General features: G+C 43.6%; 2 protein-coding genes across 7 annotated transcripts in view; one reads left to right on the top strand and one right to left on the bottom strand.

The window, feature by feature from the left end:
* LOC147603983 (pentatricopeptide repeat-containing protein At3g03580-like) overlaps positions 1 to 27,627 on the top strand; it is an 85,295-nt gene that overhangs the window by 12,696 nt on the left and 44,972 nt on the right. The gene's annotated exons all lie outside the window — the stretch shown is intronic.
* LOC147603984 (uncharacterized) lies at positions 19,255 to 20,543 on the bottom strand. The gene has a single exon (XM_086795997.1). The coding sequence runs from the start codon at positions 20,238 to 20,240 to the stop codon at positions 19,464 to 19,466; it is 777 nt and encodes a 258-aa protein (XP_086652123.1). The 5' UTR covers positions 20,241 to 20,543; the 3' UTR covers positions 19,255 to 19,463.

Below are 27,627 nucleotides of genomic sequence, written 5' to 3'. Positions count from 1 at the left end.
TAAACGTTTACAGATCCAGTCGGCAGCGGCGGCCAAGTAGGTGGCAACAGTGGTTTAGTTGGCAACGTTGGCCGGGCACTGGAGGTGTAAGGCGGTGGTGACTAGGCGATGATGATTGCCGCTTGTGTTGAACAGATGGCACATGTGGTGGTTGGGTAGCAGGTCAGGTAGCTTAGCCAAACAAAGGGCAGCGCTGGCAGCAGTAACAATGCTCGGCGGTGGTATAGGTAGCACAGCCTGCACAAGGCGGTTACAGGCGGTGCTGGGCAATAGATGGAGGCTAACGCCGGCTGGTTCAGGTGGTGCAGCCTAGTGGAAAATAGCGCAGAGCAGTAGCTCAGTAGTGCATAGGCGACAAACAGTCTGCAGACTGCACAGGGCAGGCAACAGAATTTGCCAGGTGTCCGTACAGTTCCGCACGGTTGTACGGATCTGTATAGTCGTAAGGACAGTGATGACGTGGCACAGTAGTCGATGGAGGTGCTATGAATCAGCGCGGGCAGCGATGATAAACTCCACAATTTTATTGATGATCAAGAGACGTTCATGCTTCTTTTATAGTTGAGGAGGAGTCTTGCTTGTAGCTAGAAAAGCTAGCTAAGCTTTTGCTTTGCCTTCTACACTTTGCTTTCCTCTTTTGCTTTGCTTTTTGTCTTTTTCACTTTAAGCAATAAAATATTTACTCAAATAAGACCAGCTTTTCAAAGTTCTTTTATGCTTTGCTTTTCTGGCTTTAGGGCCTTGCTTTTTGGCCCTAGAGCTGCTTTAAAGTAGCTTTTGGTGTTTTGGTCCGGCTTAGTCTCCTCTTGCGAGTGGTGCTCTTGCCTCGTGGTCAACACAGTTTGACTTTTTGCTTTTCTCTGCTTTTTGATCAAGATTGGTGCTTTTCCATGTGCAAACTTCATGGTCCCTGTTCCCATGCCTTCTTCTACTTGTCCGGTGTCCAGGCAAAAGTTCTATCATGTGAATAGAGCTAGGAGGGCCAAATAGTTACATTCCCTTCCCCTTATATCGCAGTTGTCCTCAACTGCGGATTGCAAGTGTTCCAGGCACATTCATATGTTCAAAATACATGCATATGTTTCAAGTATATGCATATGTTCGAAGTATATCCAAGTACTAGCCCCATCTGGGGAGCTTGTGTATCTAGTCTTTCTCCATATCTGTGGTATCATCTGCTTATCTGGCAACATCTCTATGCCTTTTCTTTAACCAATGGCTTTGTTCTTGATGGTACTTCTTCATGGCCTGTCAAAACTAAAATAAATGCATACGTACCTTGTTGGGTTTTATGCTGTGTATGCACCCAGGGGAGTGCTAGTGATCATCAGTAGATTACTGGGGCACTTTTTACTTCAGTTAGTGGAGGTTTTTTCCCCCAGTTTAGCTTAGTTTCACTTTTAAAGGTTTATAAGTGGTTTTGGTCCACCTGGCACTATTTACGGCCGGACCATGTGAACACACTATTAGGTCACATCTTTATGTGGCTATTGTACTTCACTTTATAATTAATCAATATATGAGCAGTCGTGTTCCTCTGTCTCACTCTCACGTTTTCTGTTAGTGTGCCTTCCAAACCCTAACCCTAACAGCTCAACCCCACATTTGGTATCAGAGCAGGTTCGCCTAGCTGTCCGTACAGGCCTGCCATCAGTTCGCCTGCTTTCAGTTCAGCTGCAGCCACTCAGTCACTCGCCATCCTTGCCCGTACAGACAGTCGCCATCAGCTGCAATCACTCCAAAGCTAACAGCTCAACCCCACATTTGGTATCAGAGCAGGTTCGCCTAGCTGTCCGTATAGGCCTGCCATCAGTTCGCCTGCTTTCAGTTCAGCTGCAGCCACTCAGTCACTCGCCATCAGTGCCCGTACAGACAGTCGCCATCAGCTGCAGCCACTCCAGCGCAGACAGCCGTACAGCTGTCCGTACAGGCCCACGCCACCAGCTGCTCGTACGGTCACACGCCATCAGCTGTCCTCGCCGTCAACTGCCGGTAGAGTCTTGCAGCAGACCAGCACGTGCCCTGCTCCGTACAGACGCCTGCCCTGTTCCGTATAGCTATTCAGTACACAGTCTGCTCCGTATAGCAGACAACAGTTGACCTGTACCTGACAGCTGTTCCGTACAGCCTACAGCAGCACAGTACCTGCAGCTCTGTACAGTCGCCCAATACACTGCTACTGTTCCGTACAGCCTACAACCGAGTGTACCTGCAAAATCATATTTTGGTAAGCTTTACATGTTTTGAAATTTGGGCATTTTCTCTGTGAAAGTTTTCTAGTAGATACAGGGAGGTTTTCTTGCAAAGAAATCTCTACAGGCTTTTGCAAGGCTTTGGGTGCAGAAATTTTGGGCATTTTCTGGGCATTTTGGCATTGTGTGAGCCACTTTTGTTGCTCTACTCAGTCAGTGGTGCATTGTGTTGCACATTCAGAGGATTGAGAGTGCAGGCATATTTGGGTTAGCTGTATTCAGTGGAGTACAGTTGCTTTCAGGGTTGTTGCTTTTGGGTTTTTTGATACACAGGTACAACATTGTGCACTGGCATAATGGCAAATCAACAGCAGAGTGATGTGTTCACGTACTTGTCTAAGGAAGACAAGCTGGATGGCATGAATTACTCCTTGTGGAGTTTTATGCTGAGAAATGTGCTCGTGGCAAAAGGTCTTTGGGATTTTGTTAGTGGTGATGAACCACATCCAGGTCCATTGGCTCCAGAGACTCCTCCCCAAGGGGGTGCTCGTGGAAGAGGACAACAGGCACAGGCACCAGGTCAGCCACTGCCTGTTCAAAGAACAAATGCTCAGAAGACATGGGATGCCAAAGATGCAAAAGCCTTATCACTTATTGCATTGTCAGTACAGAGGTCTATTATACCTCATATTCGTTCAGCTGGCTATTCACGGAATGCATGGGTGACTTTGGAGCAGATGTATGCTGCTCGTAATGAGGCACAGATCTCATTTTTGAGAAGAGAGCTGGAAAATCAGAAGATGCATGAAGGAGATGATATGTCTAGCCACTTGAACAAGCTGCAGGATTTGAGAGAGCAACTCATCAATGTGGATGAGATTATTCCTGAGACACAGCTTGTATCCACCATCTTAAACTCTTTGCCAAGATCCTACTTGGCTTTTCATACCTCTTTGAACCTCAGCATGAGGAATGCTATTGAGCCCCTAAAGTATTAGGAACTTGTTGCTCTTTTGTTACAGGAAGAGCAAATCAGGAAGAACATGAACATGAACACAAGTGCTGAACAAGCATTTGTGACAGGTCAAAAAGGGAAAGGCAAGTCTCAGCCAAAGAGTTCAAATCAGAATTCAGGTGATGGTGGTTCATCTCAGGATACCATGAAAGGTGATGGACAGCCCAGGAAGAAGGGCAAATGCCATTACTGTAAGAAGCCAGGTCACTACATCACAGAGTGTAGGAAGAGGATTGCCAAAGAGAAGGCAAAGGGATCTGGGATGTCTGTAAATGATGCCTCTAAAGTTCCTCCGGAGACTGCTTCCTTTGTTGAAGACAGGGATTACTGTTTCTACATCAGTTATGATGCCTCTTGGTCTTCACAGGCACTCAGTGTGACAGAGCATGCATGTACTTGGTGTTTTGATAGTGGTGCTTCAAAGCATATTACATCTCGCAGGGATTTGTTTTGTAATATATGCCCTGCCCCTGTTGGCAAGACCGTTCAGTGTGCCAATAATGCTTCATATCCAGTTCATGGCATTGGGGAGATTCAGCTCACAGCCATTGATGGCTCTATTCTTCGCCTTACAGATGCCTTATATGTACCAGGGATAAAGAAGAATCTGTTGTCCATTTCTTCTTTAGCACAGTGTGGTATGCAAGTCAACTTTGATGATGACAAATGCATGGTCAGAGACAAAGCTAATGCTTTGACCTTGATGCTTACTGGTACATTATGTCATGGACTCTATCAGTTGGATGCATTTCAGCCAGTGGGGATCAGTCTGCTTATAATGCATTCACTCTTACTCCAGCTATGGTTGATGCGGAGTTATGGCATGCTCGCATGGGGCATGTAAATTTTGGTAGTCTTATGCTTATGCAGCGACATAACATGTTGACAGACCTACCTCTTATGGAGAAGGCTCCAAATCACATATTTGAAGGATGTATTTTGGGAAAAATGCATCGGTTTTCCTTTCCACGTGATCAGGCTCTACGAGCAACTGCAAAGTTGCAGCTTATACACAGTGATCTTTGTGGTCCCATGCAGACGAAGTCATTAGGAGGTTGCTTCTATTTTGCTACATTTATTGATGACTTCTCTTGTATATGCTGGGTCTATCCGTTGACACAGAAATCACAGGTATATGATGCATTTTTGGCCTTTGTAGCACTTGCTGAAGTAGAGTCAGGATGCAAGGTTAAGACTCTCCGTTTTGATCGAGGGGGGGAATATGTGTCACACATGTTGAATTCCTTTCTTGAGAGTAGAGGTATCAAGCATCAGCTTACTACTCCTAATACTCCATAGCAAAATGGGGTTGCAGAAAGGAAGAATCGGTCACTCATGGAGATGGCCAGATGTATGTTAAAGGCAAAGAAGCTACCACATATCTTTTGGGTGGAAGTTGTTATGTGTGCTTGTCATATTTTGAATCGATGTCCCACAAAGGCATTGGTTTCCATTACTCCTTTTGAGGCTTGGCATGGCCGCAAGCCTTCGGTATCACACTTTTGTACTTTTGGGTGTCTTGCATATGCACACATACCCAAAGAGTTGAAAAAAATGGATGATAAAGCCACAAAATGTATTTTTGTTGGGTATAGCCGTGAGAGCAAGGGCTACCGGTTATATGACCCACTGTCCAAGAAGATATTCACTAGTCGGGATGTGATTTTTGATGAAAAATCAGAATTATCCATGGCTAGTTATGATGCAAATCAAGCTGAAAATGATGTGTTTGAAGGCCTACTACCTATGGAGTTTCATTCCACAGTTGGTGATCCAACCCATGAGGGGGCAGGACAGCCAGCTAATCATGAAGGTGGTGCAGAAATTCAAAAGGAGATTGAGCCAAAAGTTGAGCCAAATATGGGGCAACAGGCTCCACAGGTCAGACATATACCTAGATGGTATTTGAGGACATTACCGGACAGCCATCTAGAGACTCCTCTTGCTGGCCGTACTCGTAGGGAGTCACGGACCAATGAGCATGCACACATCATGGATTTAAATATGGTTATGGCAGCCAGTTTATAGGATCATGATGAGCCTGATTAATTTGTGGATGCACGAGACAATGATCATTGGAACAAAGCCATGCAGGATGAACTTGATTCTATTAAAAAGAATCAAACATGGGATTTGGTTGATTTGCCCAAAGGCAAGAAAGGGCTATGCACAGAAGAAGGGCATTGATTATGAGGAGACATTTGCTCCTACATCCCGTATGTCGACACTTAGGAGTGTCATTGCATTGGCTGCACATCGTGGTTGGGTTGTTCATCAGTTGGACATCAAGACTGCTTTCCTACATGGGGACCTCGAGGAGGAAGTTTATGTACATCAGCCCATAGGTTTTGCAGAACATGGTCATGAAGGGAAAGTATGCAGGCTGAAAAAGGCCTTGTATTGTTTGAAACAAGCTCCACGAGCTTGGTATGCAAAGATAGATGCTTTCCTGCTCACTCAAGGCTTTGTGAACAGTCCATTAGAAGCCACTTTATATGTAAAGAAAGAAGAGAAAGATTGCTGGTCATCAGTCTTTATGTAGATGATCTTTTGCTCATGGGATCAAATGATGACAAAATTGCAGCTTTTAAAGAGATACTGCAACAGACATTTGCCATGTCTGATTTGGACTATTTGGGCATATAGTTTGTGCAGGATAACAGAGGCATTGGGTTGTTGCAATCTCGGTATGTTGCTGAACTTCTGGAGAAGTTTAAATTTCAGGATTGCAAGCCTATCAGCACTCCTATGGAGCCTGGGATGAAACTGTCACTACAAGATGACAGTATTTTATTTGATGCCACTGAAAATGTGCAAGAAATGGGTGCTGAAATGTGCATTAGGATCACACGTGAGAGAGAGAAGGAAGAGAGAGAGAAATGTGAGAATGGAGGGGGCGTGGTGAATCCCACGATCAGCCCCCTTTATTCATGTTAATAAAATTAAAAATATACATGTCCTTTGGTTACATCATTATTTGTACCTTAATGTTTGGTACATACTTTGTTCATCATCTAAATAAATGTCCTTGTGCTCAAATGTGCACCTAGATTGATTTCATTATTTCTAACACTCCCCCTTAATGATCAATCTATTTTCTTTTACATTCATCATATTTCTAAATCTTTCCAACTTATCTCTAGACAATGCTTTAGTAAGCATGTCTGCTGCTTGATCTTCAGTAGAGCAATAAACAAGCTCTATCTCCTTTGCTTGCATCTTCTCACGAACAAAATGATAATGGATTTCAAGTGCTTTGTCCTTGCATGGAATACTGGATTCTTGGCAATCTGAATACAGCTTTGATTATCACAATAAATCATTGTTGCATTTGCCTGTACATGATGTATTTCAGCCAATAAAGATCTCAGCCATACTGCTTCACAAACGGCACTCTTTGCTGCAATATATTCAGCTTCTGTTGAGGATAAAGCAACCGTAGGCTGCTTCTTACTTTTCCATGAAATAACTCCGGAACCAAGGGAGAAACAAAATCCTGAAGTAGATCTTCTGTCATCAATACTGCTGGCCCAATCAGCATCACAATAACCAGCCAGCAATAAATCACAAGATGCAACATATTCGAGACCATAATTATAAGTACTCTTCATATATCTCAATAACCGCTTTGCTGCCTTCATGTGGCTTTCCTTTGGATCAGCCATATACTGACTTAGAGCACTCACAGCATATGAAATATCTGGCCTCGTGATAGTAGCATAAATAAGACTGCCAATTAGCTTTCTATAACCTGTGCCATCCACTTTCTTTTCATCTCCACGTGAGGTTAGCTTTTCATTCAATTCCATGGGGGTATGCATTACTTTTGAATCTGCCATTTCAAATTTTTCAAGTACATCTTTCACATACTTGGATTGGGTCAGGAACATACTATTTTCCTGCCTCCAAACTTCAATACCAAGACAGTAATGAAGCTGTCCCAAATCCTTCATGTCAAATTCAATTGACAAACTCCTCTTTATGCGCTCAATCACTGAGGCACTGCTTCCTGTGATTACCAAATCATCCACATAGACAATAATCAACAATAAATCTGCATTTTCATGAAAGATATACAAGTTGGAGTCATTCTTACTCCTCATAAAGCCATTCTTTGTAAGATACTCATCAATTCTTGAGTACCATGCCCTGGGAGCTTGCTTTAAGCCATATAACGCCTTTTTAAGCTTGCACACAAGCTTTTCCTTGCCTTTGATTTCAAAGCCTTGTGGCTGTTGCACATACACCTCCTCTTCAAGGATGCCATTGAGAAATGCAGACTTGACATCCATTTGTGCGACAGACCACCCATGATGAGTAGCCACCGCCAAAACCAATCGTATGGTTGTCATCTTTGCAACTGGAGCAAATGTCTCCTCATAATCAATTCCTTCTTGTTGCACATAACCTTTTGCAACTAGCCTTGCCTTGTACTTGTCCAAGGTTCCATCTGCCTTGTACTTTATCCTGTAAACCCACTTAGTACCAATGGTCTGCTTCCCATGAGGTAACTCAACAAGAGTCCAAGTGTTATTCTTCATAATAGAAGAGTATTCTTCTTCCATTGCTTCTTTCCATTTGCTGTTTTTTATTGCTTCAGAAAATGAAGTGGGTTCGTCATTAGAAAGAACTTTTGCCATCAAAGAAAAGTTCACATGAGTCATACCTTTGTCTTTGATTCTTTGTGATCTCCGCAGCCCATCATTGCTACTTTCAGCTGATTCCAAAGTACTACCATCTTCAATGGTTTTAATGTACCATCTAGGCAATTTCTTCACACTTTGTGAATTGTCTGCATCAACATCTTCCATGGGAACTACATGTGGACTGTTTGGGGCTGATTCATGCACATCTGGAGGCTGAATACCATCATTCATACCTGCTGGTCTGTTTTGGACAGCCTTGAATCCTTCATCTTTCATGTCTCCTGTCTCTTCATTAACCTCAAAGAAGATAAGAGGATCTTCATCCTCTTCCACCAAATGAAAATCAGCACTATTCTTTGTCTCATCAAACAATACATCTCGTGTGAGTAGAACTTTCTGACTCACAGGATCATAAAGTTTATAAGCCTTTGAACATGTTGCATATCCAATAAAGATACACTTAATTGATTTATCATCCAATTTCTGCCTGTTTTGCTTGTGCACATGAGCATATGCCAAGCATCCAAACACACGAAGATGAGACACATTTGGTTTCTTACCATAATAAACTTCCTCTGGAGTCATACCATCAAGTGCTTTTGTTGGAGATCTATTTTGCAAATACATGGCTGTGTGAACAGCCTCTGCCCAAAACTTACGTCCCAATCCTGAATCTTTGAGCATACATCTTGCTCCTTCCACCACAGTGCGGTTCTTTCTTTCCGCTACTCCATTTTGTTGAGGGCTATAAGCTGTAGTAAGTTGATGAAACATACCACTTTCATTGCATAACAAATCAAACTCATTTGACATAAACTAACCTCCTCTGTCTGTGCGGAGGGTCTTCACTTTCATACCGGTTTCATCTCCCACATGAGATTTCCATTGCTTGAACACCTCAAGAGTTTCACTCTTACTTGTGAGAAAGTACAGCCAGCACTTGCGTGAATAATCATCAATAAGAGACATAAAATAACGTGATCCACCAAGTGAATTCACTTGAGCCGGTCCCCATAAATCACAATGTATCAATTCAAGAATATGAGTTGCTCTCCATGAGCTTGCTTTTGGAAATGGAGTCCTTGCATGCTTGCCCAAGGCACAAGGCTCACATATACCCGGAATCTCACCAATCTTTGGAATTCCTGTGACCAAGCCATTGTCAAATAAATACTTAAGTGCTTTCATATTTAGATGACCATACCTCCTATGCCAAAGCTGAGAGGTTTGCTCCGTTTGAGACATCAATACTTGCTGGTCACACATTGTAATGAGCTTGTACAGCCTGTCATTGCTTCGTATGCCACGAGCAACTTCTTTTCCCTCATTCTTGAGGTCTTTAATGATGAAGTACTCCTTGAAAAACTCAACACTCATGTGCTGATCTGTTATGCAGCCCACAGAAAGCAAATTTCTTGCCAAATTAGGAATCCATAAGACATTTTTGAGAGTACCAATCTCACCATTTTTGAGCTTGATAGGTATGTCGCCATATCCTTGAATGTTTTGAGTGGAATCATCACCCAAAACTACTTTATTACTGCCTTCTTCATCAACATATTGAGAAAACCAATCACCATTGCCGGTCATATGAGCCGTGGCACCCGAATCAACATACCATTCCCCACGATAGTGAGACTGATTTGTATGACCAGCCATCAACAAAAACTCATCCTTGCTTTTTCTTTCATCGTTCTGATTTCCTTCACCCACAAAGTTGTTGCTATTTTGCCTTTGCCAATTTGAGAAGCCTCTGCCTCTCCCTCTTGTTTGTTGTGCATGCTGTTTTATGCGACATTCACTCTCCACATGACCATCTTTTCCACAATAGTAACACGGGCCTCTTCTTGAAGTATAGGAGCTGCGTCCTCTTCCACGAAAGTTGCCTCTATATCCTCCTCTTCCTCGAGGGGTAAATGGCCTTCTTTCTTGATAGGAGGAGTTTGAATCTCCCCCTTCTTCATGGCTGCCCTGATTTTGCCTTTCATTATTCCGATTCCATCCACCTCTTCCACGGCCACGCCATGGTCTTCCTCTCACGGTGAATGCTTCATCTTTATTCTTGGAACTCTTCATTCCGCTTCCTTGTCTTCTTAACTCTTCTTGTAACAAGAGAGCACTCAACTCCTCAAAGCTAGGAGTAGTCTCCCTCACCATAAGTGAAGTCACCAAGTGTTGCCATGGTGAATTGCTTTCATTCATGGTAAGCCCATTCATGGCTATGCTTACCATATCCACATCTGTTACCACTTCATCCACTGAGAGCAATTGGTCAGTGATATCCTTCAAACGAGTCAAATAAGCAGTGATTTGCTCATTTGGTTCCTTCTTAAAAGCATGCAACTTTTGTTTAAGAAACAACAACCTTGTTGTATTTACCGATTCAAAGAGAGTTTGAAGGATTGTCCATGCTTCATCTGGAGTTGTAGCACCACTTATTTGAGGAATGATGCTGTCCTTCACATTCATGTTGATATAACAAAGAGCTTGTTGAGCCCTTTTATCAAATTTTGCTTGAACTTCAAGTTCATCTTCATACCTTTTGTCCTCAGCCCTTTTCTCTTGAGATGTCATACTAGGCACCATAACTGGCTTCATCACATCAGGTCTCCCATCTTTGCCTTCTACAATCTCCCACAAGTCTTTCAACTTCAAGAGATTCTTCATCTTAAACTTCCAAATTGGATAGTTTTTGCCATCAAGCTTTCCACTTTCTGGGAGCACAAAATCAACCTTGCTGTCCGCCATTTTTACTGAATTTCAGCAAGCAACAAATTAGAATAATCACCCCAAAAAATGCACTTCAAACACACAGCAAATACCTTGCTGTTTTGGGGTCTTCAAATCCTCAATTTAGAGGTCTTTGGCTGGTCTTTTGGGCTGTAAATCTTGTACACTTTCATGCCTTCTTCATTGCTGGTCATGCATGCCATTGGTCCTCTTCCCGGGCATTCTTTTACATGCAAAATTCTTCAAACCTTCAAGATGCTTGTCTTGCACAAGCACATGGATTGTGGACAGCAGCACATTGCTTCCATCTTTGACCTAAAATCAGGTCCCATCTTCAAGAATTCATTCAATGGACACTTTCTAGTTGAAGTGCCTCCTCTTGCCTTGAAAAATCAGCAATTAATTGACCAATTTGTCAACATAGGCATGGCTGGAGCAGCAATCTTCTCTTGGACAGCAACTTGGGCATCATTTGCCTCAACATTCTCCATGTTTTGGAAACCCATTGATAGGGCCATCAATTAATCATTCATTTGCCCCGATTTGGGCAAGTTTTCCATCAATTTTGGAAGACAAAACAGGGCTGAAACCCTAATTTTAGATTTTTCATACCTTCAATTGAGAAATTGGCATTGTTTTTGGGGCTGATTTGCAGATTTTTGAGGGCTGAATCATCTCCAAGCAGGCCTTCATGAAATCGCCTCTTTATGGGGCTGATTTCTCCATTTTTCTGCATCAAATCTGGTCGCCCCTCTTCTCTGGTGCAGGCTGGTTCAAATCGCCTCTTCACTGGGCATCCTATGGGCTTGAATTAGGGTTTTTAACCCTCTAATTCATTGCTGGTCTCTCCTGGGCAGAAATCGATTGCATCATGGCTCTCCAATTCCCACGAATATGCTGTCTCTAGACTCCCCTTCTTCTCCTCTACACGATTTGCTCTGATACCATGAAAATGTGCAAGAAATGGGTGCTGAAATGTGCATTAGGATCACACGTGAGAGAGAGAAGGAAGAGAGAGAGAAATGTGAGAATGGAGGGGGCGTGGTGAATCCCACGATCAGCCCCCTTTATTCATGTTAATAAAATTAAAAATATACATGTCCTTTGGTTACATCATTATTTGTACCTTAATGTTTGGTACATACTTTGTTCATCATCTAAATAAATGTCCTTGTGCTCAAATGTGCACCTAGATTGATTTCATTATTTCTAACAGCCACTACATATGCTCAGGCTGTTGGGTGCCTTATTTACTTGTGTACTACACGGCCAGATATTCAGTATGCCGTATCTCAGTTGAGCAGATTCATGCACAGCCCGCGATTGTCACATTGGCAAGCTGTGAAGCGTGTATTTCGGTATTTGCAGGGTACCTTGTCTCTTGGATTGCTTTATCCTGAGGGGAGTGACATGCAGCTATATGCTTACAGCGATTCAGATTGGGCTGGTGATTTTGATACCAGACATTCCACTAGTGGAAATTGTTTCTTTCTTGGCTCTTCATGTATTTCTTAGCTAAGTAAGAAACAGACCACAGTGGCCACTTCGTCTTGTGAGGCAGAGTATAGAGCAGCCTACACTACTACCGTTGAGTGTGTTTGGCTGCGTCGTCTTATGACTGATATGGATATTTCAGTGGAGGAGCCTACACCTATCTATACTGATAGTCAGAGTGCCATTGCCGTGGCCAGGAATCCTGTGTTTCATGCTCGCACGAAACACATTGAGATTCACTATCACTTTGTTCGGGAAAGACTCCAGGCAGGTGATATCAGTCTGATTTACTGCCCTACAGATTAGAATGTGGCAGACATCTTCACCAAGGCATTACCACGTCCGAAATTCAAAGCATTCCGCAGTGCTTTGAATTTGTTTCCTTTTGGTGGATGATGTATTGTGATCACATATCACTCCAGGGGGGTTTGTTGGGTTTTATGCTGTGTATGCACCCAGGGGAGTGCTAGTGATCATCAGTAGATTACTGGGGCACTTTTTACTTCAGTTAGTGGAGGTTTTTTCCCCCAGTTTAGCTTAGTTTCACTTATAAAGGTTTATAAGTGGTTTTGGTCCACCTCGCACTATTTATGGCCGGACCATGTGAACACACTATCAGGTCACATCTTTATGTGGCTATTGTACTTCACTTTATAATTAATCAATATATGAGCAGTCGTGTTTCTCTCTCACTCTCACGTTTTCTGTTAGTGTGCCTTCCAAACCCTAACCCTAACAGCTCAACCCCACATACCTCCTGCCAAAACTAGACAGAAGCTAGTCAACAAACAAGTATGCATCGTTCGCGTCTATTGGGTATTCCAGGTACTGGCCAGGTAGTTTGGAGCCTAGTGGACTATCACATGCCATAAATCCAAGCATTGTCCACACATAAAAAATAGTACACAAAGTCAAAGAAGTTAAAACATACATCAGTATGCAGTGTACAAGTAAAGATCCTCTTGTTCATGGATTGGCCTGTCTAGTTTCATCGGAAACTGCTCAATCTATCCTCAAGGCTATCTCGTCACTAGGACTGCGCGAGAGTTCATCGATAGTCATCTGGGCCATATGGTCGCATTGACTACTCGACTATGAAATCCAATACAGTCATTTGGGCTATCTGATTGAAATGACCGCTTGACTATGAAATCCAATACAATCATTTGGGCTATCTGGTTGCAATGACCGCTCGACTGTGGAATCCAAGATATTTGGCACAAAGTCCATCCAATGGGTCATCTGGTATCATTGCCACTCGAATACAAATCTTGCTCCTTGGGCTATCTGGCATTGTTGCCACCCAAACTAGAGCATGTCCAAGTAACCATTACATAAGCAAGATAACGATCAATTCCATTCCAATATATATACAATGAAGAGGTCTAGAGGTATAATCCCTCCCTCTTGAATTTGTCTTGTTCGCAAGATGTCTATGCTTGGACTTCAAATATATCTGGACCAACCGGTTTCTCATAAGCTCGAAGTATATCTGGATCGTCCTTGAAGAACTCCTCTTGCATCCATATTGCATCCAATAGCAAATAATTCTCACAGAATGAAACACAATTTGTTCTGGCTCTTCCACCTCTGGTGGATCCTCCAATACAGGCTCCTCTGGGGGTAATCCTTGAAGAACTCCTCTTTCATCCATATTGCATCCAATAGCAAATAATTCTCACAGAATGAAACACAATTTGTTCTGGCTCTTCCACCTCTGGTGGATCCTCCAATACAGGCTCCTCTGGGGGTAATCCTGTGTATGGTTTCAATAAACTGACATGGAAGGAATTATGTATCCTCCAATGATCTGGAAGGCCCAAGTGATAACATACATGGTTGATCTTCATAGTAATCTAGAAAAGGTCCATATACCATCATTCCCATATCCTGACTTTGGTAAACGAAAGATAAAATCCATAGCAATACTCTCCCATAGAACATTCAATGGGTGCAATAATCTTGTTGGCTTTTGTCAATCAAACTTGACCTTTTGACAAACCAAACATTCTGGAACATATAGCTCAATGTCCATTCTCACGCTAGGCCAAATAGGAGTAGCTCTACAAAGCTTGAGTTGCAATCAAGATGCCATGTAGGGTGAAGCATAGCATTCTTTGATCACTTTTGGCCTCAAATCCTTTGTCTCACATAAATGGGTTTGCATCATAAGAAAACCCTCTTTGATGACATAAGAAGTCACCAAATCTTCATTCTGCAACATCTTTGAAATCCTTGTTGGTAGCATAAAGATCTTTCATCAAAGTAAAATCCATAAACCGTAGAAACTGCATGGCTCATGGGTCTTCGAGATAGTGTATTTGCTACCTTGTTGTCTTTAACTTTCATAGGCCACAGCAGGGCCCTCATGGTACAAGACTGCTTCAATGCAATCTCCTCTCGACAAACTTCCTAGCAGGATGTCAATCTGATGATCTTCCGATCTCTTTGTCTCCTTGCTTTGGCTTGTCGGGACAATTTGCAGCCAAGTGTCCCTTCTTTCCACATTGACACATTGAAAACACTTTCCACATTGACACATTGAAAACACTTCCTTTTCTTTGGCGTGTTCTTCACGTTGCTCGAGGGACAATTTTCTTCGAAAGAGTGGAGGTTTGTCCCCACTCATATCCTTCTTCTCTTGAGGCTCGGCTCTAGATGGGGATCAATCTTTAAACTTCTTCTTTTGAGGTGGATCCTGATTTTCGTTCTTTGTCTTGTCCTCCATCCAAGGCATGTACAAAGCCTTGGCTTGCAAAGCTTATTCTTGGGCTTCCTCCAAAGTACTTGCATAAGCTTTGGTTGTAGTCCATTCACAAACTTCCGCATTTCCATTAGCGATGGAATTGGAGTATATGAAGTAAACTTCAATGAAACAACAGAAAATTTGTTAAGGTAAGTAGCCACATTCTCACCGACTTTCTGTTTTACCTCATCCCATTTTTTTTGCACATTTGCTTCAAAATTTGCGGGTAAGAACTGTTTATTGAATATAACCTTGAAGTCGGTCCATATCTTTGGCTCGGTCCCTTCTTGTACCACTTTTAGCCACCAATTCAAGGCGGCATCCTTCAAATGCATGCGAACCATACGAAGTTTGGACTTTCCAAAGAAGTGCTCTCCTCCAAAAGTGGCATCGAATTGCTTGATAAAGCATAAAGGATTTTGTGTATCCGGCTCTCATAGATACCACGAACTTGACACTCTTCTCTCCTGGCTTGAAGTCCATTTTACCCATTCATGTGGGCTCCTTAGCTTTCCTTTCTCTTGCTTGTCTTGAGGAGGCTGTATCCGAGAGAGGAGGCCTATGGGTAGCCTCCTTGATTCTTGCGCGGGAAGTAGACCTAGTGGCTCTAGATCCTTCTACCATAGAGACTCCTTTGGCTTGAAGTAAGATTTGGCGACTTCAAACTCTTTCGGCTTCGGTGGCTCTATCTTTGATGAAATCTTCAAACATTTGAGTCCTCTTGTCATGTTCCCTTTTTGTTCTCCAAGCTAGGAATTCCTCATCCCTTAGCAAATGCCTGAATTGCTAAAAATCATGGTACTCTTTTGATGACATGGCCGCGGTCTCATGAGTAATGGATCGACGACCCTGGTTCCCATCCTAAAGTCCTGGATCAGCCTCACAGTTGTTCCCTTCATTAGGCCTTTGGTTTCCCTCTACTCTCGACATGGTTGTCACCCCAAGAAAGATTCCTTGAAGGAAGTCCTCCTTTGATTCCACTATAAGCCTAGCGGGGCGTGCCGTGACAGATTCCACCATGTATCCAAGAGATAGAAATATAGAGAGATAAGATAGAGACAGGGAGAGAGAGAAGGGTTTAGGGAACTTTGCACGGTGCACACACACTGAGCGGGGAACAAGCCCAGTCCCCTTTCAGGAATTTATTCAAGAGCAATCCACGGGCTCGCAAGCTAGGATAAATACAACAATGAACACAAAACTAAACAAATATGCCGATGTAAGTCAAAATCAATGTCGATGTCTAGGTACAAGATTTATGATGCCGAGCACACCACGAGGATGACCCACAAGAATCTCTTAACCGCGCTAGTACCAGATCCAATATCCAAGTCCAAATGCAAGTCCACATCCAAATCCAAGTCCGGATTTAGAAGACAAGTTATCCCACAAAAAGAGGCATAGACATGTCAATGCTTCATCTTCAGACTCCGAAACCGTACAAGCGACTCTCAGAGCTCAAGAATCTACAAAAGAAAAGAAGATTAGCCGCAAAGCTTTTACTTTCCATAATTTTGATGGCAAGAAGGACACTTGCACCATACTTTCTTTGGCTCAGTCAACTAGATGATTATTTTTCAGGGGCGAAATTATTTGAGAAAGACAAAATCAAATGTGCTACTAATCACTTGGTGGGCAATGTAGCATTATGGTGGAACGTCATTAGAACCAGCAAATGCAAACCAAAATCTTGGAAGAGATTTTAGAAGCTCATCAAGAAAGATTTCCTACCTTCACAACACAAAGCTAAGGCTCGACAATGATGGTCTACATTGAGATAGCTTAACAAAGAGAATATATCAACTTATGTGGACAGGTTTTGGCAAACTTTGTTACAACTACAGGTAATCGAGAAGGTTGCACACAAGGTGCACAGGAGACAGGTGTAGATGATGAAGCTGGACCAATCCACGTGGTAACACGATATCCATTGGATGACGTGGTGTGGTAATAGGCAATGGTGGCCAAGTAGGTGGCAACAGTGGTCAGCTGGCAGCGTTGGCCGGGCACAGGAGGAGTAAGGCGGGTGGTGACTAGGTGACGATGGCTGGCGGCTGCGTTGAACAGATGGCACAGGTGGCGTCGGTTGGGCAGCGGTTCAGGTGGCTCAACCAAACAAAGGGCGGCACTGGCAGCAATAGCACAACAGTGCTCGGCGGTGGTATAAGCAACGCAGCCAGCACAGGGCGGTTGCACGCGGCACTGGGCAGTAGATGGAGACAGTAGCTCAGTACCGCACAGGCGATAGCAGATCGGACGTTGGCAGCAGAACTGCAGTAGGCATGGCATAGGGCAAGCGACAAATTTTCCAGGTGTCCGTACAGTCGTACGGACAGATGATGATGTGGCATAGTAGTCGATGGAGGTGCTCTGAATCAGCGCAGGCAACGATGATAAACTCCACGATTTGGTTGACGATCAAGAGGAGATGTTCACGCTTGTTTTATAGTTGAGGAGGGGTCTTGCTTTTAGCTAGAAAAGCTAGCCAAGCTTTTGCTTTGCCTTCTACACTTTGCTTTCCATTTTGCTTTGCTTTATGTCTTTCACTTGAAGCAATAAAATATTGCTCAAATAAGACCAGCTTTTCGAAGTTCTTTTATGCTTTGTTTTTCTGGCTTTAGGGCCTTGCCTTTTGGCCCTAGAGTTGCTTTTTTTGAAAAATTAGCTTTTGGCTTTTTGGTCCGGCTTAGTCTCCTCTTACTAGTGGCGCTCCTGGCTCGCGGTCAACACAGTTTGACTTTTTGCTTTTCTCCGCTTTTTGATCAAGATTGGAGCTTTTCCATGTGCAAACTTTATTGTCCCTGTTCCCATGCCTTCTTCTATCTCAGGAAAAGGTTCCATCATGTGAATAGAGCTAGGAGGGCCAAATAGTTACAGCATCTTTAGCGGGTGCATGAGATGGGAAAGGTGGCTACATTAGTAGCATCAGATGGCGATTTTGCTTGCTCGTTTTTACTTGCAGCTAAATGCTTAGCTTAGCTTAGTAAGGTGATGCACATGTACCACAATTGGCGAGCAAGAGAAAAACGACAACAATACGTCGAAGATAGCGTCGGCAAGCAAATAATGGACAGCTAATGAAGTACATGTACCTTTTACAAGTACAAAGGTTCTCCTCCTATCAACATTGCTTATGTCACATCACACAAATATCTAGATATTAGTAATACCCCTCTAAGAGGTGGTTCACACACACATACTTCCTCAGTGATAAGAGTGGGTTCACACACGCCTTGTCTTTGTAGTTGGAAAACCAGAGTATTAGGCCACAAATCTAGTCTTTTCCTCACGAAAGTTAGGTCTCTGTCATGTAATTGAAATTGTTCCTTCACCTCTCCCCATACTCTCCAATTTGCTTTCCTTTCATCCTATAGATCACTCCAACTTTTTTGTATATTTGCCTAGCCCACTTCACATCATCTATGATTGGTAAGGCGGTGGTTCCCAATAGACCCTTTGCCTCAAATCCAATGGGCTGAGATATATACACTTCTTCCTGCAAATCCCCAATAAGAACGGTTGTCTTAATATCCAACTGAACCATGATGGGCAGCAATCACACATCTAATGGTGGTCATTTTGGAAGTAGGTGCAAAAGTTTCATCATAGTCCATGCCCTTTTGCTAAGCATATCCTTTGGCCACAAGCCTTGTCTTGTACCTGCCAACAATACCATAAGCTTTCCTCTTCACTTTGTATACCCGCTTAGTGCCAATTGCCTTCTTGCTAGGAGGTAAAGCCATCAAATCCCAAGTGCCATTTTTATATATGGCATTCATCTCATCCTACATAGCTTCCATCCAATGCTCATGTTCTTGAGCTTCTTCAAATGAGCTTGGCTCATCAACATCACACAAGCTACTCAATCAAGCAACATCGGCATGATGTGTCATTCCTAGAACCAACCCATGTCATGCTACTGAGAGGAGTTGAGAGAGTTCTCTTGCAAAGTTCAGACCAGCCATCTAGGGATTGATCTGTTCAAAACATATGTAGCACACACGATTGCCTCATCCAGAATTTATGAGGCAAACCCTTGTCCTTGACCATACATGTGGCCATCTCCATCAAGGACTCGTTCTTCCTTTCTGCAACACCATTCTGCTATGGTGTATATTGCATGGTACACTGGTGCTTAATGCCTTTTTCAGCCAAGTAAGCTTTGAAAGCTCCGGTAGAGCTATCCACTCTTCTCTCACAACCTCTTCTACTACATCATGCATAACAAGCTACTCATTTTGCTGAATTTCAGCATTCACATGATGTCTATTTGGTTGCAACACATGTTCCACTGCGGATTGTTGTTACATGTAGAAGCTCTGGGAGTCTTCCTTCAGCCCTAAACACCATCTTGGAACATGCTGATGCAAAACGCATACATAGGATAGAGAAGAGAGAAAGAAAGAAAGAAAGAAAGATATATTAACGTCCTGTCGAGGCCAAAGCTGACCTATAGGACAGATCAGAATACATCTTTGGTTACAATCCACTTCGGGGTATCGGTTAAAGAAAAGTGCATGTGGGATCAAAAAGAAACTAACTTCAAAGCTCTCATGACTCATGAGAGTTACATGTTACAATGGTAAAATCACCATGTGCTTAATGTGATTAGATATGTATAAGTATCAAGTTCATGTCCTTCAAAAGGAGGGTGGAGCTTTAAAATCTTTGATGATAGCTTTTCCTCCTCTATAGACCGCCCACTTCCCTTGTTTCCTTGCTTCTCTGACTTTGGCCAGTTCCCCCGCTCTATTCTTTAGTTGTAGTGGGGTCAACTCATCAGAAATCCACACCGAGGTACCTTGCAATGATTTAGTCTGCTTCATTACCTTGATCTTATCAATCATATCATAGTATCGAACCCTAGCCTGTTTCCCTTTAATTTGAATGTCAGTTGGGTCACCAAGGTCTATAAAAGGTACCACTTTAGTGAGTCGTTCCTTTATGATATCTACATCCAAGATGTATCCCTCTAGCTGTTCATCTGTGTTGGTACCTACTGACCAATCTTCTGGCAAGCCCCCAATTCGAACAAAAGTTTCCAGGCTTTTGACCCTTTCATTTTCTTTCAGGACTGACAGTACTTCACTGACAAAGTTCTCTGATTTTACCTGAGGTTTTGTGCTTTCTTGTTGTGTTTCCTGTATTTTTTGGGTTGCTTCTTGGGCTGCTTCCTGAATCTCCTGCTTGTTCTTGATGTCCTGCAATTGAGCTTCGAGGCCAGCAATCCTTGTTTCTTGACTGGCAATCTTTGTTTCCTTGTGTGTCAGCTCAGTTTTGAGGGTGGAGACCTCCTGCTGCAATTTCTTCAGTTCTCCCATGATGAAGATCTCCCATGGGGATTGAGGTTTGATAAGGGGTGGAAGGGGGGGTGGGTTCGAGGCCATGGTTGCAAATGACTTCAGTTTAGGGGCCATGTTGTATCACGGGGGTGCTGAAAATAGCCCACAGGGAGCCCCCCCCCTCCCCCTCAGGGGGGTACTGAATTTAAACCCTACTCAAGAGAGGGTAAGGGCGAGCAGAGGAGCAGAGGAGGGGGCTGCTACTACAGCGGCGACGGGAGGGGCAGGCCCTGCTGCAGCGGCGACGGGAGAGAGAGAGAGAGAGAGGAAGTGACGGGGAGAGAGAGAGAGAGAGAGAGAGCGGAGAGGGGGGGGGCTGGGTCTGTGGCGGGAAGAGAGAGAGAGGAAGTGACGGGGAGAGAGAGAGGGAGAGAGAGAGCGGGGGGGGGGGGGGGCAGGAGGGCAGGGGCAGCAGCAGGTGACGGGGGGGGCAGCAGGTGCAGGTGACGGGGAGAGAGAGAGAGAGAGAGAGAGAGAGAGAGAGAGAGATGAGTATTTAGTATATTCATATGGTACAAAAAGAATCTACAATCTTGGCTAGCCCATGGTTGCCTCTCAAAAGGTGGTAAAACACCTAATCTATTGCTAATCTAAGACCTAGTCCTAGCTGGACTGAATGAACCACAACAATGAGCAAAGATGCCTTATATAGGCCTTGGAAAACACCTTTGGATTGGCTGTGTCACCATTTGGCCACCCAATTGATCCACCCGTGCTTTCTTATCATGTATGTACATTGGACTGGTGTTCATGATGGCAGTTGTATATGCCGGGGATTGATGCCACTCATGTGATACTGTGGACTTGGCTTTCCGTTGGGACTTGTGCCTTCGTGTACATGCGCGGAAATGCTTGGTGGATTGGTGTTCCATTGGGTCTGGTACCTCGTGTACTTGCCTGGAGCACGTCTATTTTGGTATAGTCTCATGAACGGGGATTGTCCATACCAATGCTGCATTGCATAGCATCTTTATGTGCTTGCTTGCAATTGAAATTGCATGCTGTTTTCATGCTTGCTTGACCAATGTGTAGTTCTGGGTAAGGGGACGCCCGCCCGCGAATTGTGCGTGTGAAACTGTCTGCTGACATGGTTATGTGGCATGTGACAGGTGGTAAGTATTGGTCATAAACTTGGCCTTAGGAGTTAGCACGAATTTAGAAGTGAGTGTGTACACACTTTATTAAGTTTTGGGCGACCAAAACTTGCTTATAAATTATGACCAGCCCGGTGTTCACACACACTGATGTCCCGAGATGGACATAACCCAATGTCCACTGCCCAGACCTTATCTCCTTTGTACAAAGGGAGTAACCAGCCATGTGTCCACTCTAGCTTGCTCCACAAAGCACCTACCTGCCACCTACACTAGACAACTCACCATGTCACTCCTCCTCCTCTCTCTAGAGTTTGGCGCCTCCTTCATGAGGGCTATTGGGCTGCAATTTTCTGCACATTCTCCTTCCCAACTCCATTTCCAAGCTTGCTAAGGTGATTTTCAAGCTTCCAAGAGTGATTCCGGATGCTAATCACTCTCCTACACACTCCCAATGACTGAAATTCAGCAAAACAGCTCTCTTTATTGCTGTAATTTCTGGTCTTTTTGCTGAAAACCCTAATTTCAGCCCTTCTTTCTCAAGTTGAACCATAGGGGAAGCTTTCCCAAGGTTTCCTTCATCCTCTTGAAGACTTTTGTCATGAAGAAAGGAGACAAATCAAAGATCACAACACTCCAAGGGCTTCTATCGCGAAGACTTCCGCTGTCATCGACTCTACTTGCAATTGGTAAGCTTTAATGCTTAAATATGGAAGCAAGTAGCAGGAGGGAGGAACCAGATTACAAAATCACATACCCTGTGTAGTGTTCTCTTGTCCTACGTGCTCTCTTGCAGATTGTTGCTACCATGTGTTGGTGGAACAATAGAGAGCAGATGGTAGGGAACATGGGCACTTGAGAGGGTAGTGTGGATTGCAAGTCTACAACGACAACCACTTGTTTGCAATATTGTATTCATATGCATTGGTATGGAAATCTGGTCAGAAATGCCCATGACACTATGTACTTGATTCTCCCAAGATCAAGTACGGGAGAAGCTATGGCTGAAAATGTATCAATGCATGTTGAAGGGCCAGCCATGCCTCATGCTTACAGGTCACATGTATCTATGCCTTATGCATCACCTTTTGGTCCTAAAATGATGCCAGTCACAGGGCTGTCCCAATGGACAAATATGATGGAAAACATGTTGAGATGCAGGCACATGCATCAAAGTCTCGTGACTTCAAAGCCGGAGACAAATCTATGAAGTTTGACATATATCATGGGGAATATGATGCATCAAAGGCACTTGCTTTTATTGCCCAGTTTGATATTGCTTTCAGTGATGAGGATTTCACTCAAAAATCCATGATCCGGCATGTAAGCATGTTCATGAAAGGCATTGCTGCCCATTGGTGGCTCACGGAGAAGCTCTCACCGAATCCTGTTAGATCATGGGAAGAGTTCAAGGAGAGGTTCTATGCTTAATTCTTGCCTCCCAATGCATTGAATGAGATAACAATGAAGTGGGATTGGGTGAAGCAAAATGAGGGGGAATCGATAAATGCATCAAAAGTTTTGGAAAGTGCTTTTGGAGGTGTCTCCATTTATGCATGTCACCGAGGTGGAAAGGAAGAGAAGGTTTCAATCGGGATTGCAACCCATGTACAAAGCGGGACTACAAATGTATCCTGGTCATACCTTACACCAACTAATCGCAGTCGCAGCTGTGCCACCGCCACCGAGCAATTGGGACTCAAATTGAGTCGATCCAATAAGGCTAAACCCTCATTTCAAGGCAAAGAGAGGGCTGTCCAAAACCTGCAAAATGATGGACAGCCACCTAAAAAGGACCAAAACCAAGATAAACATGGTCCAAAGGCTGAAAATAACACTACCAAGAAGTGTCCCTTCAAACTGAGAGACTATGGTCTCACTCCGGAGCAGAAAAAGCAGTATATGAGTGAGGGGAAATGCTTTACTTGTGGTAGCACCGAGCATATTGCAAAGGCATGCCCAAACAAGAAGAAGCGTGATAATGCAAATGCATCAAAGCCTAATGTGCATATGGTTCCAGATGTGCAGGGCAACACTTCACATGATAGCAAAGACAGGGTTGTATGTAAAGCTTAGGGACAACTCAAGGATCAGCCTGCTTTGTTCATGTTTGATGATTATGCATCTGAAAATTTCATATCCACACAGATGGCAACTGCTTTGGGTATTGAAGTGGAGGACATGGGTCCTCAAATTGAAGCAGGGACTGCCTTTGTTGATAGAGAGGTGCAGGTCATGCCTATTTTTGGCAAGTTGCGCATACACATTCAAGGCTATGTTATGAGGATTTTCTTGTGGCGCCTTTGAATGGCTGTGATGTATTGCTTGGAAAGCCTTGGCATACACGTATTGATCCGTGCAAGGCTTACAAGACCAACATGATCACCTTCATGCATAAAGGCCGAGAGCATGTAATTGATGTTGGTGAAGAGGGTGATACCATTCCCCCTTGTATCTCATGTACAAATTAAGAAAGTAATGAAAAAGAGTGTTTTTGTGTACTTGATTTTTGTACGAGATCATGTTGAGGAAAATAATATACATATAAACACTCTTTGTAATGATAGGCTGAAAGTTTTGCAAGAGCACAATGATTGTTTTGCTGATGAGTTACCAAATGAGTTGCCACCCGTATGACCTGAAGATCATCGCATTGATCTTGTGCCGGGTAGAGGGAACGTGGGAGAGAGGGATAGTGGAAAGTGAAGGGGAATGTGCATTGAATGCATGGGAACTCGTTTTTGGGCCTCTATCACTTTGGAGGCCTTAGTTAATGATGGCTGCAGGCTGCTGGCAGGCTGCAGCTATCTTTTTCTATATAAAATAGCGGAAAAATGCATATACGTTTTGAATTTTTGAGTTTTAGTTGATTTTGAAAATTTAAAAAGAGCCTATTTAGCCTATTATTCTAAGTTTGACCACTACCTTCTAGGCTCTTACAAACCATTGGTGTCAGTCCACATGTAATCTCCCTATTTGTCTATTTCTTAATCACCTCCATTAGGCAATGGCAAATTAAAGGGCCCAAAAAGACTCCATTGAGTTCCTAATGGATGAGCTTTCCTTGGTAAAATTTTTGAAAAATAAACACATAAATCATTCTCATTTATATTATGAAAAGAGGACTTCTTATCATATTCTAGGAGCCAGCCTATTGTGTAAGTGCATCCCAAAAAGAGGAGATCATGAAGCAAGTGAATGAGCTTCTTGAGAAGGGTTTCAACCAAGCTCTTTTCCATATTGTTCACCCGTCCTCTTGGCTTAAAAGAAGGATGGATTCTTTCGTATGTGTGGATTATAGAGCTTTGAATAAGCTTACCATCAAGAATCGGTTTCCGATTCCACGCATAGACGACATCCTTGACAAGTTAGATGGATCGGCATGCTTTAGCCGAATTGATCTCAAGAGTGGATATCGTCAAGTGCGTGTAGTGCCTGAGGATGTACACAAAATTGCTTTTAAGACAGTATATGGACTTTATGAGTATCTTGTTATGGCTATTGGTCTTACAAATGCCTCGGCTACATTCAATAGAATGATAGATCGCATATTCCGTGGGTACAGGAAATTTACAGGTGTCTTCTTTGATGACATCCTAGTCTTCTCGAAGACCAAAGAAGAGCATAGAGCTCATTTGGCCATTGTTTTTGAAGAACTCATAAGCATAAACTCTTCATAAATGCAAAGAAGAGTGAGCTCTTCTTGTCAGAGATACATTATCTTGGGCATATTGTGTCCAAAGATGGAGTGCGGATGGATCCTGCAAAGATTGATGCAATTCGGAATTGGCCCGAATTGAGTTCGGTGCATGAGATCCGTAGTTTTCTTAGATTATGCTCTTACTACCGCAGGTTCATTCGGCACTTTGCATGGATTGCTTCTCCTCTGCCTGATTTGACAAAGAAGAAGGCCGTGTTCAAATGGACTAATGTAGAGAGGGATGCATTTCTCAAATTGAAAGATGCAACTACTCATGGTCCAGTGTTGATCATTCCGGATTTGCAAAAGTCTTTTTGTGTGGAATGTGATGCATCTGGAAATTGCATAGGAGCCCAACACTTGGTCTTCAGAGGTCTTGCGTTTGGCTTATCGTCAGTCACACCGTCAGTCTCTTTAAAGATAATAAAGCAAATACTATCTCGGTAACGGGATAGGGGGCCCTTGAGTGGGTAATTCGGGACCCCATACGGTGTACAGTTCTCATCCCTCTCTCATATCTCTTTAAAGTTTGAAGTATTAAAGTGGATTGCTAAACTCACGAAACTCAGGATGATACAGAAGACGGTGTGAACATTTGTGTGACAGGATCCTCCAATACGAAGACTTCGGCTGGATATTATAGTCTTCTTTCTTGAATATTGAGTCTGGCACTCTCACTCAACCGCTCGGAGGATCATCCTCCTCTGGAACCGTTACCTGAAAGCCTTTTCTAGTGTTTCCCAAGTGGCACTCTACTTATAGGACTTCCATTCCCCTTGGGCCTTGTGGAATACCACCAACCAACCTCCTAGGAACTTCTTCCATGTCTTGTGTTCTTTTCCTTGGACCTTGTACCTGTGCACTTTCCTGTACCTTGGACCTGCACACCTTCATTTGGGATTGAATCAGTGTTTAGCCTTGCTGAGCCTAATGCTCTGATACCAATGTTACATGCAGAAGCTCCGGGAGTCTTCTTTCAGCCCTAAACACCATCTTGGAATATGTGATCTAAAACAGTCCTAAACAGCTGGCACTCTCACATCACCCCTTGGAGGATAATCCTTCCTTGGGACCGTTGCCCGGAAACCTATCTGGCTCACAAGACTGCCATCCCCTCTGGCTTTGTGGAACACCACCAACAAACCTCCAGGGAGCTCTTCCCGATCTTGTTGTGTTCCTTGCCTTGGGCTTCGTACTCATGCACTTTCCTGTACCTTGGACCTGTACACCATCATATGGGACTGAATCAGTGTTTAGCTTTGTTGAGCCTGATACTCTGATACCACGCGGAAGCTCTGGGGGTCTTCTTTCAGCCCTAAACACCACTTAGAACATGCTGATGCAAAAACGCAGACAGAAGGAAGAGTAGAGAGAGAGAGGAAATTCAATATATTGATATAGTTACATCTACAGCCATAGGCTACCTTTCATAAAAGGTGGAATACACCAAAACAATCCTACTCTAAGGACCCACTCCAAAAGGGAGTGAATGACCACAACAATGAGCAAACAGGCCTATTTATAGGCTCTTGGACTCTTGGAGTACTGGCCAACAGCTGGTCTACTAGCCGACTAGACTATATCTCATAAAGCTTTGATGCACCTGTGCAGCCGACAGTCCTTCCTTGTCCCCTTCTCCTAGTCCACACTAGCCAAAACAGCAGCAAATGCTTCAAATCCCTGGTTCTAGTCATCTTTTTATGGCAACCCCTTCTCGACTAGCTTCAGGACGTGTCCATGGGCAAACTTGCGAAGGATGGGTGGCAAAACCACCTTACCATAAACAATCTCAAACGTATGGGGTGCTGTAAGATAGAGAAACTAAAGTGGCGGGGCAGTCGTCTCCTGTGGTGGGTGATGATGGCTCTAATCCATTGGTGATGAAATGGCTGTGGGCAAGGTCTTGGTAAGCGTGGGCGTCTCGCTCGACAAAGTGTTATGGCTCTGTCAAGGGTGACTCCTCCTGAAGGAGGTCTATGGGACGTTTGGCTCGCCGAGGGGGTAGTGGAGGTCCTGGTCGTATCCGCCGGGGTGGTCCTGGCCCTGAAAAAATCTATCATGGCTCGCTGACACCAGTATCTCCCTCGTATCTCATAGTACACAGTACATCGGCATATGTAGTGCTCCTCTGACTCCACTTCCTGGTTGAAAGAATGTGCACAAGCGGAAGCAAATAAACATGAGAGAGAAAGATTGCAAGCAAGAACAAGAGCTTTATTGTGCATGAACGAGGTCGGTTGTAGAAACAGGCCAACAGGACCTCCATGACAGCATAAGAAGATGCAATATTTTAACACCCCCTTTGCATCTTGAAGTGTGCAAAAAAGTCAGAAGAAAACTGATGATGAAGGTGTGACCATGGACACCTTAGCATGGCGAGTAGTGAGTACACCTCGGAAAATGCACATGTCAGCTTGTTGTCTTCAAAAAACATAATGCCACTGTAAAAAGCAAAAGAAAATTTGCTTGGCTCCAAACTCAAAGTAGAACTGTGAACACATCACATCTTATAACCTCGAACAAATGAACATGGAACACATCCTGTCCGTAGTCTCTATTGACCAATAGTTCTGGAACTCATCCGAACCATGAAGGAAACTTGGTTGATCCTGGAACTCATCCGGACCATCAAGTGAACTTGCCTGTCTTTATACTTGGAACTCCGACA

This window comes from Cibotium barometz, chromosome 63 (genome assembly GCF_041138505.1).
Source record: "Cibotium barometz isolate CiBa-2024 chromosome 63, ASM4113850v1, whole genome shotgun sequence".
In the NCBI taxonomy this organism is placed as follows: Eukaryota; Viridiplantae; Streptophyta; class Polypodiopsida; order Cyatheales; family Cibotiaceae; genus Cibotium; species Cibotium barometz.
This window is presented reverse-complemented; position numbering and strand designations above follow the sequence as displayed.